This window comes from Onychostruthus taczanowskii, unplaced genomic scaffold (assembly GCF_017590055.1).
Source record: "Onychostruthus taczanowskii isolate IOZ18803 unplaced genomic scaffold, ASM1759005v1 scaffold49, whole genome shotgun sequence".
Taxonomy (NCBI): Eukaryota; Metazoa; Chordata; class Aves; order Passeriformes; family Passeridae; genus Onychostruthus; species Onychostruthus taczanowskii.
In genome coordinates, this window is record NW_024502458.1 from 4,324,672 (window position 1) to 4,343,975 (window position 19,304).

Sequence of the window (19,304 nt, forward strand, 5' to 3'; positions counted from 1 at the left end):
AATATGACAGTATGAATACAATTACTTTACAATTTTAAAAATTCCATGAGATTCTCATAATACATTTAAAATATCCTAAACTTCTAAGAATCCCTCTACGTGTTTAGAAGGCTTCATAAAGCAGAAAAGTATCAAATCACAGTAAAAATATTTGGTAGACTAAAGGAAATCAGGGCATTTGTGCCAATGCATCATTCACATTGTTAGAATAAGAAACCAGAAAAAAGGCTGCCATGTTCGAGGTAAAGTCTTTAATTTAACACAGAAAGCAAGTCTGTCTTCTGAAAACAGAGAACTCCAACAGGAGTGGTGGCAGATGTTTAACCCACTCAGCATTTGTTCTGAAATGTGCTACAGAAAAAATAACTGTGATAAAGATTAGAATTCATGTAAACAAAGACTACAAACAACATCTGAATTGTTGGAAAATTCTTCTGTTTCACTAGCATCAGTGAAAGCAGAGAAACACAAACCATGGAGCAAAAGCCATAAACTAATGGCCAGAAGGGCAAGATACGGTGTGTAAAGTTGACAGGACCACTAACTTGTCACAATAAAAACTTCATGCAGTGCTTGTGAAGATGCAATCACAACCTATCAGTCATGCCTGGCAGCTAAGGTAACCTAATCTGTCACTGTGATTTCAAAGACATTAATTTGAGGGTTCATTAAAATTAATTTCTGAAAAGGACACCAAAGCCCAAACACAAGATATTCACTGTGCAGACAGCAACTGCTTTTTCTGTAAGATACAAAAAGAGAAGAGCCTCCTCAATAGAATCCCACATTTCAAAAGTATGCATTCTCAAAATAACAGGCAGAGTTTCTTCCATAATCAAGGCTACACCAGCACTACCTTGAGCTCTTTACAGTGCTTGTGTGCCACATGCCATGAAACTGATCCTTATGAGGGATTCAGAATAAACTCTTAATTGTCTTTAAGGATGAAAGATGGTCCTTGATCTTTTAAAAGTATTTTCCAACTTCCAGCAAGCCACAAATATGAAATATCAAGTTAATGAAGGAAAGGTCTAGTGAGGCCAGTTGGACAGATTGTTTAAATTCATCAATTTGTTCACATTTTAAAGTCAGCATAACTTGACAATTATTATAGTGGACAAATTCAAATCTCTTTCAGGTTTAAAGCCAAAATTCTCTTGTGACATCCACAGTTTAACATACAATATTTTACACCATAACTCTGGAAAGTAGTATAACATATTTCTACGGAACGTTATATAACTAAATATAAAGGTGTAATGATAAAACTATCGGAAGGAAAAGGTTAGGAAATATCTGGAATTCTGGCAGACTTACAGACCCCAAAAATGCCCCAAAGTACAAGTGAAATGCAATTATTTTTGCTGCTTGCTAGCTAAACTGCTGACCTACATTTTAACATCCTGAATAGAGGAACAGAGATATTTTACCCATAGATTCAAAGGGAAAAAAAAAGATCTGTTGAGTTCGTATTCCTCATGAATGTTTCCAAATGATGGCAAATCAATAGCTGCTGCTTTACTAACATCACCCTTTGGACTTAGTCAGCTAGCATGCCTGAAAATCCTTCCCAGAAAAACCATACAGATTCACAAATCTGTTTTACAACCACCATCAAAACTCCATACAAACAACTCAGCTTTCTGTTTGGTTACAGGTATGATATAAATCACTAAAGTCAAAAATACTTCATAGTAAGGTCAACTTCATTTCTGAAGCTATAAATTTTTTTGTTGAATTCTTGTAGGGTAAACTGAGTGGAAGGAAAGGAATACAAGGTCATTAAAGGAGGTGTCATTAGTGCCTTGAGCTATGCAATAACTGATTTTATTTCTTGTCACTAGAAGGTGATTATTGCATTGTTGGCAAAGCACCCTCCTTTCTTCTGTCATAATCTTTTCCTACAGCCTGTTACAAAAGGGAGTTTTTCAAAACACATTTTCAATTCCCCACTAAGCATTCAATTCTCAAATGGTTTTTAAAAACTCAAAGCAGTGATTCATAGAGCCAAATAAGAACACTGAACTTGGAACCCTGAAAATTTTCTGCTCTAGCTCTTGTATTACAAATAACTTGAGTTTATTTTCTTCTAGAGTTTCTTTCACTCTTTATCTGATGACTTTCAAGGAGCCACAACAAAGTTCCTGATGGAATCCAAATAAAACTGATCATAGGGAATGTAGAATTCTAATTAACAGGGCAAGACCTATGCACAGCAAGTAGCTCGTACAATACAAATACCAGAAATACAAATGTTTTTTGCTTTTCATGGAGTACTTGTTATACAGGAAGTTCATTTTGCAGACACAGGTGTGAAAAGCCAGAAATACAGAACAAAGCCTTAGTTATCAGCAGCAAACACTGTAGGAAACTGAAAGAGAAATCATCACTTAAGTTCCTAACTCAGCACTTACAGAAGACGTCCCTGATCAGACAAAGTATTTAAAGCACTTTTACTTGAAAATTATTTCAGGATTACTTATAGCTGGAGCACAGTCTGATAACCAAAGACTAAAATAAGTGATATTAAAAAAAAAAAAAAAAAAAAAAAAAAAAAGGAAAGGAAAACCTTTTACTCAGATTGGGTTCCTTGTACTCAGATGTGGTTGCAAGCTACAGAAGCCATGCACTGGAAAGGGAAAGGTAAGAAGAACTGAAGTTTTTTTAAAAAAAAAATAGACCAGAATGAGAAAAATATAAGTTTTATTCATGTTTATTCACAGAATTCACATCCCTAGAAATCCTCCACTTGGGGATTCATATCTAAGAAAATAGGTAAATAATGAAACCTAATTCAGGGCCAGGAAAACAATGGCATCAAAACCTACAGATCCCAATCACCTACAGAATATAAGGGGCAAGACATCATTGGCAAGCTCAAGGGAAAAAACAGATGCTATTTTAGTCAGAATTCACTTTCTACGACAGGATAACCAAATGTCACTGCCTTGGATTCAGAGCACTAAATGGTATATTGAGTAGTGAGATATTTTAGACACTGCAGAGAGAGACCAATGGAAGGATCCATTCTTTTCCTGACAGCCCCATAAGAACACAGTATTAAAAACATTGAAGGGTTCTGCATGTCTTACTCCTCAAAATACCTCTTTTCAGCTGTATAGAGGCCATATGAACTCTAAAAGTAGAAGCAAAATGCAATGTGAATGATCCCTGAAATTATTCAGCTCCTGATCAGGTAGAAATCCTCTTACTTTAAAAAGGGTGGGAGGCAGGGGGGTTTCCCTTTTTCTTTTTTTTTTTTTAACAACATTCACTTCTGGGACTATAGACCTATATGTTTTTCACCTCATATGTCCATATGTTCCATAAAGGTCGACAAATTTGTCATCCTGATTAGGCAGAGAAACAAGCAGAATCAATGCAGTTCCTGCAGTATAAAATCCTGAATTTTTCTTGCTTCTGTTTCAAGACACAGCTTTCAACAAACATTATCTAAATGCCAGTTAAGACCACATATTGACAATTATTTTTTCCTTCTATTTCCACAAAGGTTTCTGCATCAATTCAAGTAGTACTTCTATCCCCACTGGGCACACATCAATGTACTGAACAGAGCTGTGGAAAAAAAAAAAAAAAAAAAAAAAAAAAAAAAAAAAAAAAAAAAACCACCACACAAACCAACATTGTGCCCAGCCCTTTATGGATGCTCCTGGAGTTCTGGAAGTAGCCTTAGTTTGCTACCTGAAAACCAGGAAGCTATTTTAATTAATTCATGGAATCGTGGAATGGTTTGGGTTGGAAGGGTCTTAAATTATCTGGTTCCATCCCACCGGCCATGGGCAGGGACATCCTCCACCAGTCCAGGCTGCTCAAAGCCTCATCCCACTTCTTTTGATGTAGCCCAAGGTACAACTGGTTTTATAAGTTGCTAGTTTACACTTTTGACTCATATTCAGGATTAGGTTTTTCTTCAGTTTGTTTTGTTAATTTTATGCTGGTTTTATTTGGTTACTGTTTTGGGGTTGAGAGGTTTTTATGGGGAAAAGGGGAAGTTGGTGATGACAATTGTGGCTTGGTTTTTTTAACCTAGTTTTGATATATGATGATGATCATTTATTCTTTTTTTACAAATTCTAACTATACCATATTTCTCCAGCTGAAGCCCTGAACTGAACACATAATCCCAGAAGCCAAAACAGCATTTTATTTCACTTCTGGTGATGAGTGCTCTTTAGTTGAATGACTTCAGATTCAGCAGTGCCTTAAGTTTAGTTTACCATCCAATACAGAAAGTATTAAAAAAACCCCATGTCTACAATGAAAAAGCCTGTGTAAACTACAATTTAAACTCACAGAAAACAAGCAGGGCAATGAACTTTCATTACACAGGATGAAGGGCAGGGGCATAAGTGAGAGGTAGGTTTTGTTCTAGATGGAAAAAGCAATGTTAAAGCTCATTGTCTCTTATAAAGATAAGAATATCTTATAATTATATCTTATAAAGATAAGGAAAGGGTAGTGACATTTTGCCAGAGCTACACTAAAAATAGCTATTTCAGAATGAGGTTATGTGCATCTCTAAGGAACACATGCATACTTCACATGCTTTAATGAACTGGCCCTCCCTGAAGAAAACAGATAATTTTTATGGTCCTGTATGGTGCTTTACATAGGAATACAGCTTTTGGAGAGTAAGCAAATTACTCTTTTATAAAAGTGATCTATTTCCAATTGTTTTCTCTCCTAAGAGAAGATCATCACTTAAGTTCCTAACTCACTGAAACAGAAAATAAATTTTCTGTAATAATTTGGTTTTCCTCAGGATACGGCACAGCTTTAAATACTGTATCCATAGCAGTCTAGATGTCAGTTAGAGACAGCAGCTCTGACACTGTGTTAGAAAACCATTAACACCGTGACTCAGTGCTCTAGAGACTCCAGAACAAGTTGTGATTTCCCATAAAATCTAAGGAAAGTGTATAAACAACAATTCATGAAGCACAGAGACTTTAAGGGCCCAGTTTTAAATTCCTTACACAGCCAAAATAACTGTGACTCCAGTGACCACTGTGGAAACACTTGGAATCTGTTTGCATATTTATGGTACACTTTTGCTATGGAGACAGATATTCTTGCTGAAGGATCTGCCTGTTTTTACTGATGAAACGTTATGACCTCAACACAAAGCAAGGCACGGTTGTGGTCCTACACAGGATTTACATCAGTTGGAATTGAGCTACCCAAGAAGTTAATTCAAACCACTCACAAAGAGCAGGAATGTGAACTGGAATCCTGAGACAGTCATAAATCCTAGTCTTGGGTACAGGAACAATAAAAATTAAGACTATTTGAATCCTGTTATTTTGAAAATTCCCTTAATCCTTTTAAATGCCCTATAGGAGCCATATACTTCTTTCTTTAACCCAGAGAAATTACTTAATCTCATAAAAATTCCATTTCTAATTTCCAAATTGCATGTTGGGTGCAGGTTTTTTCTTTTTTAACAATCAAAAAGAGCATTTTGTACAGTTTCTGAACTTTATCTAGTCCATTCTGTGTTCTTTCTACTGAATTCTTAGCATAAAAACACCTTTTATTTTCAGTTCCAATGTTGTCTGAGCCTTCACCTTTCTGACTACTGACAACTTCAGTCTGTCCATTTCTTACAGGGATGTTACCTGAAATAACCCTAATCTGCAGGGGAAAAAAGATCAGTTCTCAAAATAAAAACACAAAAAATAGGAGCTTTGTATTTTACTGTGAGTGAGGGAGAGTACTTATTTTTAAATTTTTCAATAAAGATTTGCCCTGCTGAGTTCAGCTCTTTGTCAAAACATAACACTTGCTATGTGGGACTTTTCCAAACCCCTTCTCGTGCTAAGATACAGTTCAGAGTGCTTGTAGAGGGGCTGTGTTCACATAACATGGCAGAGCTTTGCTTCTCTCAACACTGTACACCTGACTCACAGGCACTTGCCTTTTCTAGAAGCCACCAACCTATACAATTCAGTGCTTTTCAGTGCTGTTGCTACCTCTAAAGTGCATTTTTCCTACTCCACGTTTCCAGCTGCTAGCATAGGGAGACTCAGGCTAATTTCTTCATTCATGTGTTGTAAACAAATCTTGGCACCATCAGCGTGGATCAGCCTTTGGCCACCCCCAGGACCTGTTCCCTTGGCTCTGTTTGCAGCTAGTTTTGTACAACTCTAAGTCTTAACTACTCCATTGTTTTGGAATACTTCTATACAGTGCTTCTTATAGAAGAGAATATGTTTAGATGTGTTACAGTGACTGAGTTTAATGGCAAAGTATCTGCTGGAAAACCGAGGTAAGGAAAGGTAGAGAAATATCAAACTACCCATGAAGAAAAGCTGCATATTTTGAGACTATGCCAATTACAGTTGGAAGTTAATTACAATAAAGAAATGCAGTCTGACCTGAAGAAAGAAGACTAGGGCAAAGACTGAAATTTAAGTCCTTTTTATTTCTGATTTTATTCCTGGGTTCAGCAGGAACCTCACCCTCCTTTCTCTCAGAAACAAAAACAAAACAAGCCCAGTTGTGACACACAATGACTATAATGACTGTAGGTTATTGTATTTTTTTCTTTTCATAGAACCTCTATTAGGCTAGAAGCAAAACTACACTATACAGAGACAGCTACTAGACGGCAACCAAAATATAGATTTCTTTAAAAATCTGTTAGTTAGCAGAGTCACCAATGTCTCCATTCCCAAGAGGGTACCACAGACCAGAGACATTCATTCTACCACAGCCTTCATATCATTACCATACCTACACCAGAACAAAGTCAACCATGCTAAACAAATTCTTATTTATAGCTTTCAGCAGTCTTCACAGAGTGCAGAGGGTTCCAGTCATTTCCATCATGACTAAGAAGCAGTCTAGTAAGTACAGTCCCATTGCTACTGCAAACATGGCCATCCATTTAAGATGATGGCTGCAGAAACACTGCCATGATTTACCACACTCCAGGTATACAAATTTCCAAATGCCTCAAGAAATGCAGCTCAAGTTTCCACATTCATTCTAAAAATTCCATAGGAATACTACCTGGGTTTAAAAATGAGCCTTTAAGTACCTCCAGAGCCTCAAAGTAAAGTGCAGCTGCTGCCTCAGAACCATTTAATCACTGAAATCTGAATGATAGAGTGCACCACTTACCGCTGAACTGGGAAGGAAAGGGAATCTAAGTGGTCCTCGCCCTTAAAAGCCATATTTATCCTGTTCTCATGTACACTTCTCATAGGCTGGAATCTAGAAAGAAAACAGTCATTTAGTAAACCTAGCAAAACTCAGGCACCTTCAGCCTAGGCTGGCATGGCATTTTCCTGCTCTTCTGTGGAGAGAGCTCATTAAAACAAATAAAAAGTCTCCTTTTCCACAACTCCAGCTGTTAACCAAGGCCATTAAGTACATTTCACACCATAAACAATGTAGGGTTTACATATTCCTGAAGATCCTGGACTACTGCACAGGTCAGAGCCATCTGTGTTGAACATTTCTGAGTTAGTATTGAGGTATTATATAGCCTCATTTATTTTATATTAACTTGAATGCTAGAGAAAATCTAATGAGTATTATAATAATTCTTCTTGTTATTGTGAGAAAGATTGCAAGTGAGGTCCCTTCCAGCCCTAATTATTCTGCAATGTGATTTCAGGATTGTTAAGTACTATATTTACAGACAGGTCCTTGATGACTAAGTTACTGAAGTATTTGACCCTTCCACGTTATAAAAAATGAAATTGTCTACGTTTTAAATGCTGCACACACCTTTCTCCTCCATGATTTCCCTTCATACCTAGTGACCAAGAGGTGGATCCAAGCTTTATTGCATTAGAAGAAAAAACAAGAAAGGAGAAGAAAGACTCCTCACTTTCACAAAAGAGTTCTGCCTCTTTCCTTCTCCTTTTAATTAGCCTCCCTTACATTACAGCACTACCTACTCAAAGCATATTCACAGCAAAAAATCATAGAGGATTTATTCTACAAAAAAAGGTGAAGTCATTTTCACTCACACACATGGCTAAAAGAAAACTAAGGTGAAATATTTGAAGGAAAATACTAATCTATGACTCAGGAAGAAGGAGGAAATGAATTAGTTTGGACAAGGAGACAGGAACAGTGGGAAAATTATGCTTTCTTAGATGTGAAAAAAAAAAACTGGTATCAATGGATCTCCTAGAGAAACTACTTTACACAGGAAATTACTGTTGTTTGTGTCACCAACTGAGGCAGAGTGGTTTTGATGTAGCTGCTTGTGAAATTCTGCTACTCGGTTATTGGCTGCATTGTGCCAGCTGAGTCAGCCAGCATTCAAGATATTTGCCACCCCAAATTGCTCTTAATTGACACAGAGTGGTCCTCACTCCCTTTCCTAGCAAACTGATCTCATTACTAATGCATGGCCTTGTTTTTTCCCTAAGATCTCAAAAACACGTCCTGAGCACATAAAAATTTTACACCCAACATAATGGGCTCACATGCTCTGTCCACTGTCAGCACCAGATTGCTCTGGTGATGGTGTCATCCTGTGTTCCTCCCTATCCCCTAGGTTTTCCTGGAAATAAACTTAATTTAATCCTTCTTTTGATGTATAGACTAAGATTGAAATATAGTAGAAGAATCTATTTAAAAAAGCCAAAACCAACACCAAAAAAGCCCTTGTTAAAAATAATTTGATTGGTACTGAAATCTCTGGTTTCAAAAGATTGCAGATAATTCATAGGTTTTGACTGGAGGTTCATATGCCTAAGTATGAAAATATTAGTCTGTATTCTTCTGCTCTTGTAACACACTAAGATTTGCAAAACAAGCTTATTTGAGGGGGCAGGAGGAGAGGGAATTTAAAGCATTTAGGGTATGATATACAGATTTCACTAACAAATTGAATAAATGAGCTAGCTTCATTTCTACTAGCATAATATTTTTTGTTTTTTAAAGACATTTAAGACTACCAGATACACACAATTGCACAACCACATTTACTGGAAACAGCCAAATAACAAACAGATTATTATGACAATAATCTTCATTTGGAGGAGATACCCTTAAAGCTGAACATATCCACATAAAACCTTAATCTCCAAAATTAATTTCCCCTTCTAAATCTTGTCATTTAAACGACCAAAAACCCCAATATTTTAGCCTGCAGAATTACAGATCTCATGGACACTAAGCATCTCTTTCTGCTCAGCATTAGACCTGGATTTACCTTCTCATGCTACCAACACTAAATCAAATCTAAAGCTTCAGCTTCCTCTGGCAAGCTACATCTACTTCACCATTAGCTCAGCCTACTACCAATTTCTACACATACAAATCAAAGCACCTGCTTGTACTCCATTACTTGTGATCAGTGACATAATGTACACAGACATAAATTAGATTATTGCATGTCCCTGTTCCCCATAAATTAGAAACCTGACAAAAATGCAAGTTTTTATATGCTGTCTTCCCACAAAGCACAATTTTATATTATGTCTGAGAGCCTTTAAAAACATTATCAACTCCTACTTAGAGATTACTTATGCTCCGGGAACAATAACAAAATGCCACAACAATATCTTAACCAAACTGTCTGGCTGGAGACTATGATTAGATATTAGCTCAAATCTTGAATCCCAAATTAATGTTGGCAACATGCAGAAATTCTCTGCCCTGGCACTTTGCCGGGGGATCCACTGTACCCCCAGGATCACAAGAGAGGTTGGAACACCAGTGATTTGTGGTACAGGCTTCTGGTCCTGCTTGGAATGCCTCCTCCACCTGCTGAGCAATTACAGAGCTCTCATTCCTCTTTCCAGGTAAGACCAAAACTGTACTTCCTAGTAAAGACTAGGAGAGAGCTGATGAGTCTATTTAGTTGATTCTGCTTTCTAGTCGAGTCCTCAACACAGTGATGAGCTTTAGTCAGCACACCTAAAAGCAAAGTCCTCTACTCTAGCTGACTATGGAGATGTTACACATGCACTCACTTTTATTAAATATATATAATAACAGATAGCGTCATTAGACTTCTGTAGGAGAGTCTAATTATTTTTTTTTCCACTGAAAATATTTCTTTCCATGACTAAAGCAGATAGCATCATTAGACTTCCGTAGGAGAGTCTAGTTATTTTTTTTCCACTGAAAATATTTCTTTCCATGACTAAAGATTAGTCCCATAGCCTGTCAGAGATGCTATCCAAGTAAATTTGTACAGAAAAACCCCCCAAATTAAAACTGACCAAAAAACCCGCTGCTTGTAGTTTGCAATATTGGTCATTTTGGTAGAAGCCTGAGTGACACACTGAAATAATAAAATTGTATTCTTGTACTACTATGAAGCCTTTTATTTAAGGCTTCATAGTAGTACAAGAATACAATTTTATTATTTCAGTAGTACAAGTAGTACAATTAACCTTATACAGGGCTTTATATCTGCACACAGCCTTGTACCACAATGTAAATGCTGACTTACAATTTCTTTGACTCCTCTGGTAGGTAGCAGCATGTGCATGTGGAATTACATGTACTCAAGGCATCAGGCTCTGTGTCCTGCATTTTTCTCTTTGTGATTTCAACACTGAATTAGTTTTTGAGATGTTATTTCCTCAAGGAATAGATGCAGATAAGCGGAGAACAAACCACATTTCAATCCCATCCAATACAGTCAGCCAAAAGCCTTTTTCAGGAGTTCAGAAGAGAACAAAGCATCACAACTGAAAGAGCATGAAAGCACTGCTCTCAGAAATCAGCAAGGTATCAGTAAAGGGCATGACCTTCATGGCCAAAATTCCCAAAACCACATAACAGGAAGAGGAATCTTGCTCACAGGCAGGCACATGGCCTTGCCAGCAAATGACAGAGAATTAAAAAAATCTTAAAAAATTGTCAAAGAGCCCACCTGTAAAATAAAAGAGAAGTCTCATCCCAGCTTACAGCAGTCTTGGCAGCACAGGGGAAGCCTGTGCAGCACCTCATTAGCAGAGTGTGCAGCTGGCAGCTGCTATCCCACTGCTCCAGGACAAACCCCTCCTGCCTTACAAGAACTCCCTGCTGAGAGCCTCCTTTTGCTCCAGCCTGTTTAGCAATGGAGAGCAGCTTCTACAGAGCCACAGTGCTTTTTGCACCCAGCAAAACTTGTTGTTTCTTATAAGAAAGGAAATTGCAACTCGTAGAATCTGCCAGTTTAAATTTCTTCTCCATCATTCATCGTGTTAGCTTATATTTAATAAATTAGTTTATTAGGAGGGTTTTAGCATAAGGATTCTTTTAGTAACAACATCCATGCCCAAAAGTATCATGGTAACAGCATGTTTTCCAGGTGAACTCAGTGTGACTCATTTTCTTCTACTACTGATGGCCCGAAAGTTCTCTATCACAAAATGATGTCCTTAATTAAGCCCTGAAACTTCAGACAATTAAATTCACATTTTTGAGCTCATTCATGTCACACATGTTCACCCTTGCAAAGACTCAAATCAAAACGCTAATCTGTGAACTTTCACCACACCCTTTCTAACCCCTAGCATCATAATTTCAACACTAAAAATATCTTCAAATAAGGTTGATCAAGAGCATCATTTCTCTTTCAGAAAGAGACAGAAATCCACACATCTAGTCTCTGACTATTAATAATCATCTGAATTAGAAGAGCATGTTACCTACAAGCAATATAGTCAACCTGAGAATAAGAAGTTATTAGCTAAAAGTCATTTCAGACCAGATATCCCTTGATTAATATGAGCGGTTCCTGTCTGTACTAAAGTACAATCTCTTTTCTGCCAAACAGTGCTTGCCCTTATTTTACAATTCTGGGAGTCTGGGAATCATTAGTTATTATTCTCCTATACGCAGAATAACTGTTAATGGAATGCCACAAATCAAATTAAGAGCAAAATTCTGACAGCATTTATGTGAGAGGTCAGAAAGTAAATACATACATTCTGTCCTTCAGCAACACATCCAGCCCATCAGAAGTTTTTCCTCACTAACCATTTAAGGACTCAAGATCCTGTGTCATTCTGCATTATAAGAGACTTACATGGGCATGAATTAATTACAATAGTAAGAGCCAACTCAAAATTAAGCTGAGTGTCACAAATCTAAGAAACCATAAAACCAGGAGCAAAAATAATGAAGAGCCCTCCGAGTGGTGCATTAAAATGGGTTGTATTAGCATGGGATCATATACACAGATCTATGGACCACACTCCTAGAATGCAAAATCAAAACTAGGAGGGAGAGGTGGGAAAAGGCACTGCCTATGGCATTTATTCATGGCAGTGGCTCTTGCAGAACCAATAATCAGAGAGGAAGCTCTGCTGAAAGTTTATACCTTGCACTTCAACACAATCTGAAGCATAAATTCATTTTCAGTCACAGAGGAGTTTTATTTTTATGGTATATTTCTTCCTCTCTTTTCTCACTGCTTTCTGCAGAGAGAGGATCTAATTTTAAATGAGTCTCTGTATTTGAAAATATTCCTTCTGTTATATCATAAAACAGTTTGTTTTGGAAGGAACCTGAAAGATCATCTAGTTCCAACCCCTCCCCGGGTTTCAGTAGGGTTACCTTCCACTAGATCAGGCTGCCCACAACTTCATCCAACCTGTCCTTGATTAAATACACATATTTTTAAAAAAAATATATACAGTCATCTATTTAAATATTTTATTAATATTTGTCTTAGATTTTCATAATTGTTAAAAATATGTCTTATTTTGTTATATATTCATTATAAATTTCTATTACATTAAATGTTTTTGAAGTATAAATTATAACACATATGGAGGTTTGGGGTGTGTGTGTATATATACACATACATCTGATGTAGTTATTCATGTAAACTCAAGTTTCTGCTATTTTTCTTCCAAATACTTCCCATTTTAGTCTTGTTTTAAACACCTATACCTTGGAAATATCCAGGGGGATGGAGAGGGAGAAACAGAGATCTATCTCCGTTAAACAGGCCATCCTGAAAACTACAGACAAGAAATATTATTGTGTAGATCCTTGAGGGTGGAAGAAAAAAACAAATCTGAAGACAGTACCATTTCTCTGCATACAGAGGAATTCCATAATTCATTTCCTGATTTGCTTTTTTTTTTTCCAAAGAACACCTCCTTGAACATTAAAAAAAATTGTTTATGATCTCCACAAGGCAAAATCCTGCTTTGGAAGGAAGATGTATGGAACTGCTCCTTCCATTTCTTTATTTTAGATAGTGGATCATATGAAAAACACTAAGTAGAACATATTTATCCAGGTAATCCATCTTTCTCCAAGAATGAAAATGGAGGAGATCAATCATCACATGTGCCACAGTAAATCCTTTTGCCAAGGCATGAGTTTTCTCACAATGCATCTTCAACAAATCTTCCTATTCAAATACTAAATATGTAGAGAAATGTAGAAAATGGAGCTCTCATCATCATTAATTACATTATGAAAACATTTAAAATAAGGAGATAAAGAAGGGCATAACAGATTTGATGACTTCTTTTTACCTACTCCTCCTCAAAATTATTTTAGGCCACAGGCCACTGGAACAGTCACTTTCACATTTTTGGGGTTTTTTTTAATCTTATCAGTCTCTAGAATCTCCCCTTCTGCAAGGGGCACACCAAATTCTATAGCTGGCAGTATTATGGGAACAAACTGATTAGTGGTCACAGTTCTAGCAATTAGCATTTTAGAGGCAGTTTCACTGGAAAAGAATTTACTTTTGAGGTTCAGGAGCCAAATAAGAAGTGTCAGGTTGGGGCATAGTCACTTTCACATTTTTGGGGGTTTTTTTAATCTTATCAAAGTCTCTAGAATCTCCCCTTCTGCAAGGGGCACACCAAATTCTATAGCTGGCAGTATTATGGGAACAAACTGATTAGTGGTCACAGTTCTAGCAATTAGCATTTTAGAGGCAGTTTCACTGGAAAAGAATTTACTTTTGAGGTTCAGGAGCCAAATAAGAAGTGTCAGGTTGGGGCACTCCAGAGCTATATTTTACCTTTTATGCAGTGCAGAATAATCACCATATAAAAACATTCCTTGTTTCTCAGGGCAACAGTAATGCAAACTACTGCCATGTAATTTTGGGGGGTCCAATAGACCAGGCTGCTCAGAGCCCTATCCAGCCTGGCCCTGAACACTTCCAGGGATGAGCCATCCAACTTCTCTGGGCAACATGTCTCAGTGCCTCACCACCCTCACAGTAAAGAATTTTATCCCAATATTTAATATAAACTGGTTCTCAGTTTAGAGCCATCATCCCTTCTCCTGGTACTATGTGCCTTTGTAGAAAGTCCCTCTCCAGCTCTCTTTTAGGCTCCCTTCCAGTATTGGAAGGCTGCTCTAAGGTCTCCCCAGAGCCTTCTCTCCTCCAGGTTGAAGAATCCCAATTCTCTCAGCCTCTCCTAACAGGAGAAGTGTTCCATTCCTGTAAAAGTCTTGGTGGTCCTCCTGTGGATTCACTGCAGCAGGTCTGTATCCTTCCTGTGCTGAGGACCCTAGTGTGGTATTAGGGGTCAGAGGTTTGTGCTGACAATAAATTACCTCAAGTGAAATTGCCCTGCTTTGGTCTCATTTACCCCTAACACCATAGCCAGGATTTCATCTTGTCTCCATGTAGAGACAGAAATAGAAGGGCTGTTCTTTCAACCAGCCACTGTGCAGGGCACAAGGGAAAATAGATTTTTGCACCTTAGAGTGTACAAATGTAGAAGTGTAGAAGAAATGCCTATAGAAAATCACAGTTTTCTTTTATTAGATAACGTGACTCTTCCAGGCATAATGAAATTGGAGGTAAGATTAATTTTTTCCCCTACAAACTTGCAAAAATTCCAACAGGAACTTAACATGAAAAGAATTTTAAAAAGTCCCTTCCCTGCTGAGGCATAAAATAAAAAATAATTGACTAAACCAAAGTTAAACATAATGCAAGTAAAAATTGAAACAAAATATTTCAGAGTTTAATACTGTAAATAAGTACATAGAGAAGATAACACTGTATTTAACCACTTCAAAGGAAAGGAATAGAGACTTACACAAATAACACACTGCAAGGAAACATGACAATATTTGCACATCCCCATGTATAAACCATTACCTGTAATGAAAGGATTTAATCTTAATAGCCATTCCTGTTAGTCAGACAGGAAGTCTAAAAGACATCTTTATTTACATTGATATTCCTCAAAAAGAAAAACAAATATGACATTTTAACAGAGAGGAGCAAAACAATATTATTAATTCAGGTCATAGTCAAGGCTATATTGGACTAGCATCACAAGGCATTTCATGGTAAACAGTGGTCATATTTTCACAATATTTGCCAGTGGTGATTAAGTTCATAGTTTTATAGAGTTAATATCAAATTGCTCCTTTTTGGTCATAACTCTGAAAACCTTAAAACCAGCCTCAGACCAGTACAGATAAACACACTTATCTAAAAGTTAGCAGCTCTTGGCCTTCTGTGATTGTGTTATCTCTAGTCCTTAAATCACTTCTCTGTTTGAACTGCTAATAAACTTCCTACTTCTTTCAATCAACCTCAAGATATTTTTTTCACCTTTCTACAACATATTGGGGAAAAGAAAAACAAGGACATCAGAGAACTACAGAAAAGTTAGAAGAAAGTAGGCAAGGGATCAAAGTTATTGCCTGCTAATAATGTAACTCAACAGAATGCAAGAGCAGGAGATTCAGTTGGGCAACAAGCACACAAGATGAACCAACACACCAAAGAAAACATAATGCACATGTGGCTGAGCTACATATTTTCAAGGATCTCCGCTCTCTTCATGCCCATTGCAAGTTCTACCTCAAGTCTGCCTTTTCTAGATAGAGCAAATCCAGTAGAAAAACTTCCTGAAAGCTGAAAAATGGTCAAAGTATGTTGTGAAATTACCTATACACTAAAAAACAAGAACATGGAGCCTACAGAAAAATTTGAGCATAGTTTCTATTTCTTGCTTCTTTCATTTAATTAACTCTAATTAGCACTTCCAGACAGCCTGTCAGCAAACTATGCTACCTAGTCATTATAATTCTACACAAAGAACAAGTCATAAAGCAGCAGCGAGCATTTTCCTCTGTTTGTAGGAGAGAATACTTCATTTATAATGTTGAACCACTGCCAAAGAGGATCCAATCACCAGATATTTTCTTCTTCCTCTGTCCTTCGCACAAAAAAAAAAAAATAGAAAAAAAAAAAAAAAAAAAAAAAGTGGAGGAGCCAAAAGTCTGTAACAATATCAAAGAGAGGGAATCCTCAACAGGGCTAGAGGCAAAACTGCACTGCAGGATTATTGCCATATCCGGTGTCTCAGGGGTAAGTGCAATGTGAGCAGAACACATCCAGAAACTCCAAGCAAACCCAAAGGCTCAGGGGGATTTTCCAGCCTGCTCACATTAGTTTTGCACCAGAGATCAAGTTGGGTGTGGGAGCAGAAAGTGCAAATCCTACTCTAAGTCAGTCAGCTGCACTCAGCCTGTGTGCCCCAAGTTCTCCTGAGCCTCTGGTTGCTGAAATCTGGAAGGCCAAGCAAAAAAAGTTCAGGTGGTATTCCCCGATGGAATGGCAGGTTTTGTAAGGATCACAGGATATCCTGGGTTGGAAGGAACCCCAAGGATTATCAAAGTTCCACTTCTGGCCCACCACAGGACAATCCCCAAGAGTCACAGCATGTGCCAAGAGCATTGTCCAAATTTTTCGTGAACTCTGGCAGGTTTGATTCTGCAAGCACTTTCCTGGGGAGCCTGTTCAGTGCCCAACCACCCTTTGGTGAAGAACTTTTCCCAATATCCAACCTGAACCTCCCCTGCCAACTTCAGGCCATTCCCTCAGGTCCTGTTAGTGGTCACCAGAGAGAACAGTGCCTGCACCTCCTCTTCCTCTCATGAGGAAGCTGTAGGCTGTAACGAGGTTCATAGAACCACAGATTTGGAAGGGACCATCAGGATCATCAACTCCAACTTTTGGCTCTGCACAGTACAGCTTTCTTTGGAGTTTTTTACTCTGGGTTTTCTTGGTTTTTTTGTTGACATGGTTGCTGGTTGGTTTTTTTTAATCATGCCTCCCTTCCCAATTCACAGGTTGACATTTTAGTATGGAAGAGCCAAGGAGGAGACCACAAGCAAAATAATAACAAGAAATATAAGGAGAGGAGTACTGCTCATTAGGAAGTAAAGTTTGGAGGTTGATGAGTGTGTGAACAACCATGCCATGCCTGAAAATATTGTAGCTCAGTAGGGACCTGTGCAGTTTCAATTAAAAAGTGACTATATGTCACAGTACTTTTAATTACTAAACCTCCAATTGTGGCAGGTAGACAAGTCACAGCCTGTATCTTCTTTTGCACTGGTAACTCCCAGATAGGCAGCAAATTACCAAAGTCCAACAACTTCACATCTATCAGCTGATGTTCAGTAACCCATTATGCAAGGAACTGGCACATAAGTTCTGAGTACACAATGAATTGCTATACAGTCTGTTCCAGGATGGCTGCATTGTTTGTTCTCAAGATTTTCTAAAAATGGATATTGAAAGAAAAGAAAAATTACTTTTTAAACTGTACAAATCTCCTTGCGGAGCAGGCCTAGTGTTTTGATAAATATTTCCCATTATTATCATGAGGTTGTAACAGTTTGTGATGGCACAAGTAGAGACACATACCAGAATTAGTTGGAAGGAAAAGTCCCAGAGCAAATTTTGCTATTAACAGCCAAATTCAATGAATTTGTAATCATAAGGTTTAGGAGTGCTCAGATTCCAGACTTTATTTTTCCTCCCCACAGAAAAATATAACAGTGACTATAGGGGGTTTTATCCATAATATTAGCTTGAGCTTTGCAGTTATTTATGACTGTGCCACAGAACTTTGTTTCCCTGCAAGTGAAACAGGGACACATTAGACTCACATTTGGAAAGCAGTCTGTTCACTCATTTCCAACACAGGTTTCTGCACTATTAACCCTCCAGACACATTAGCCTGGTAAGAGCAAAGGATAAAAGTTCCCCATGAACTTCCATTTCCAGAAATTGGCATTGACTGTTTCAGTTGCAAATGCACCGAAACTTAAAAGTCACACTGCTGATCTACTGCCCTGAAAATTTCAGTCTTCTGACCTGTTTCTTTCTGTTGTTACCTGTGATATGTGGGCAGTGGATCAGCCCATTTGCAAGAGTACCTAAGAGAACTCAAAATCCCTCCAGAGAGCTCATTTCACTATTAAAACACCAGCACTTTTCCATAGATAGTTCCATGATCAAGAGTTTCCTTCGTCTCCGTTTTCCATTATCAACCTCAGAAAACTCTGCCAATCTTGAAACACCCATCACCTCCAATATTTCCGGTGCAACCTAAGGCAATAATTGGCCTCAGGAAGAAAATAGACACATTGCTAACCCCTCAGGGTGACAGAGGGTACATTCCACCTGCAACTATGGCTTTCATCATTTTCAGTGTGCCCAAGTTTAGAGATGCTAAGGTACTGCCTGTGCCAATTACACTTACATTATTTACCAGCAAATATCTGAGGGTCAGGCATGTCAAATATCTTGCTGGGTATTGCCAGTGCCCACAACTGATGTGTTTGGGCATCCCACAGGAAGGGTCTGCCAACTGGGCAGTCAGACACATTCTGCCCCAAGAGCAGGAGAGGATGCACACAGAAGTTCTTCTTTAGATTCACATTATCTGGACAAGACAGAGCAGAGCAGAGACTTCAGGGAAATAGCCCACGACCTCTCTCAGTCAGTGCCCAGGTGAAAGAACAGGATCCCAAAGCCACATATCATCTGTGCTCATTGCCACGACTTGAATGCCACAGAGATAATTTGAAGCTCATGTGCATGGCCCAGCTTTCCTACTGTCTGTCAGTACAGACCCCAGTGAGAAAAATGCCCCCAAAAGCACAACCAGCACTTGCACAGCAGACCCAATACCTGACATGTCTTTATTTATTTAAAGATAGAGTACTGTGACCAGCAACATGCACATGCAAGGAAAAAAGTGACATCCTTAAATTGTAGGAAAAAAATTCAAATTGCTGCAGTGGTAAATGTAAATCAGTTCTGAGACCCAGCCACCTAATTGTCCATTAAGATATCAAAAAACAGATTCTTCTTTTAATTTAATAGTCTTCTAAAAGAGAACCCAAGAAAATGTTAGGCATTACTCATGGTAGAACTACAGGACAGAGCTTTCGACTCATGACTCATCCAATAAAAGGGAAAGCAGTTCATAAGCAAATTCTGAAAAGTTTCAAAGCACAAGATGAATTTACCTTTTAAAAAGAAGCATTTCAGTAAGATGGGGTGGAAAAAGAAATCGGTT

The 19,304-nt window shown here is 37.9% G+C and overlaps 1 protein-coding gene across 1 annotated transcript in view; it reads right to left on the bottom strand.

Annotated features, from left to right (window-relative positions):
• Positions 1–19,304, bottom strand: part of INSC (INSC spindle orientation adaptor protein) — a 121,400-nt gene that overhangs the window by 79,910 nt on the left and 22,186 nt on the right. Inside the window, exon 2 of the mRNA XM_041415115.1 lies at positions 7,147–7,239. Coding sequence (XP_041271049.1) covers positions 7,147–7,229 — 83 coding nt within the window. The 5' untranslated portion in view covers positions 7,230–7,239. The remainder of the gene's footprint in view (positions 1–7,146; positions 7,240–19,304) is intronic.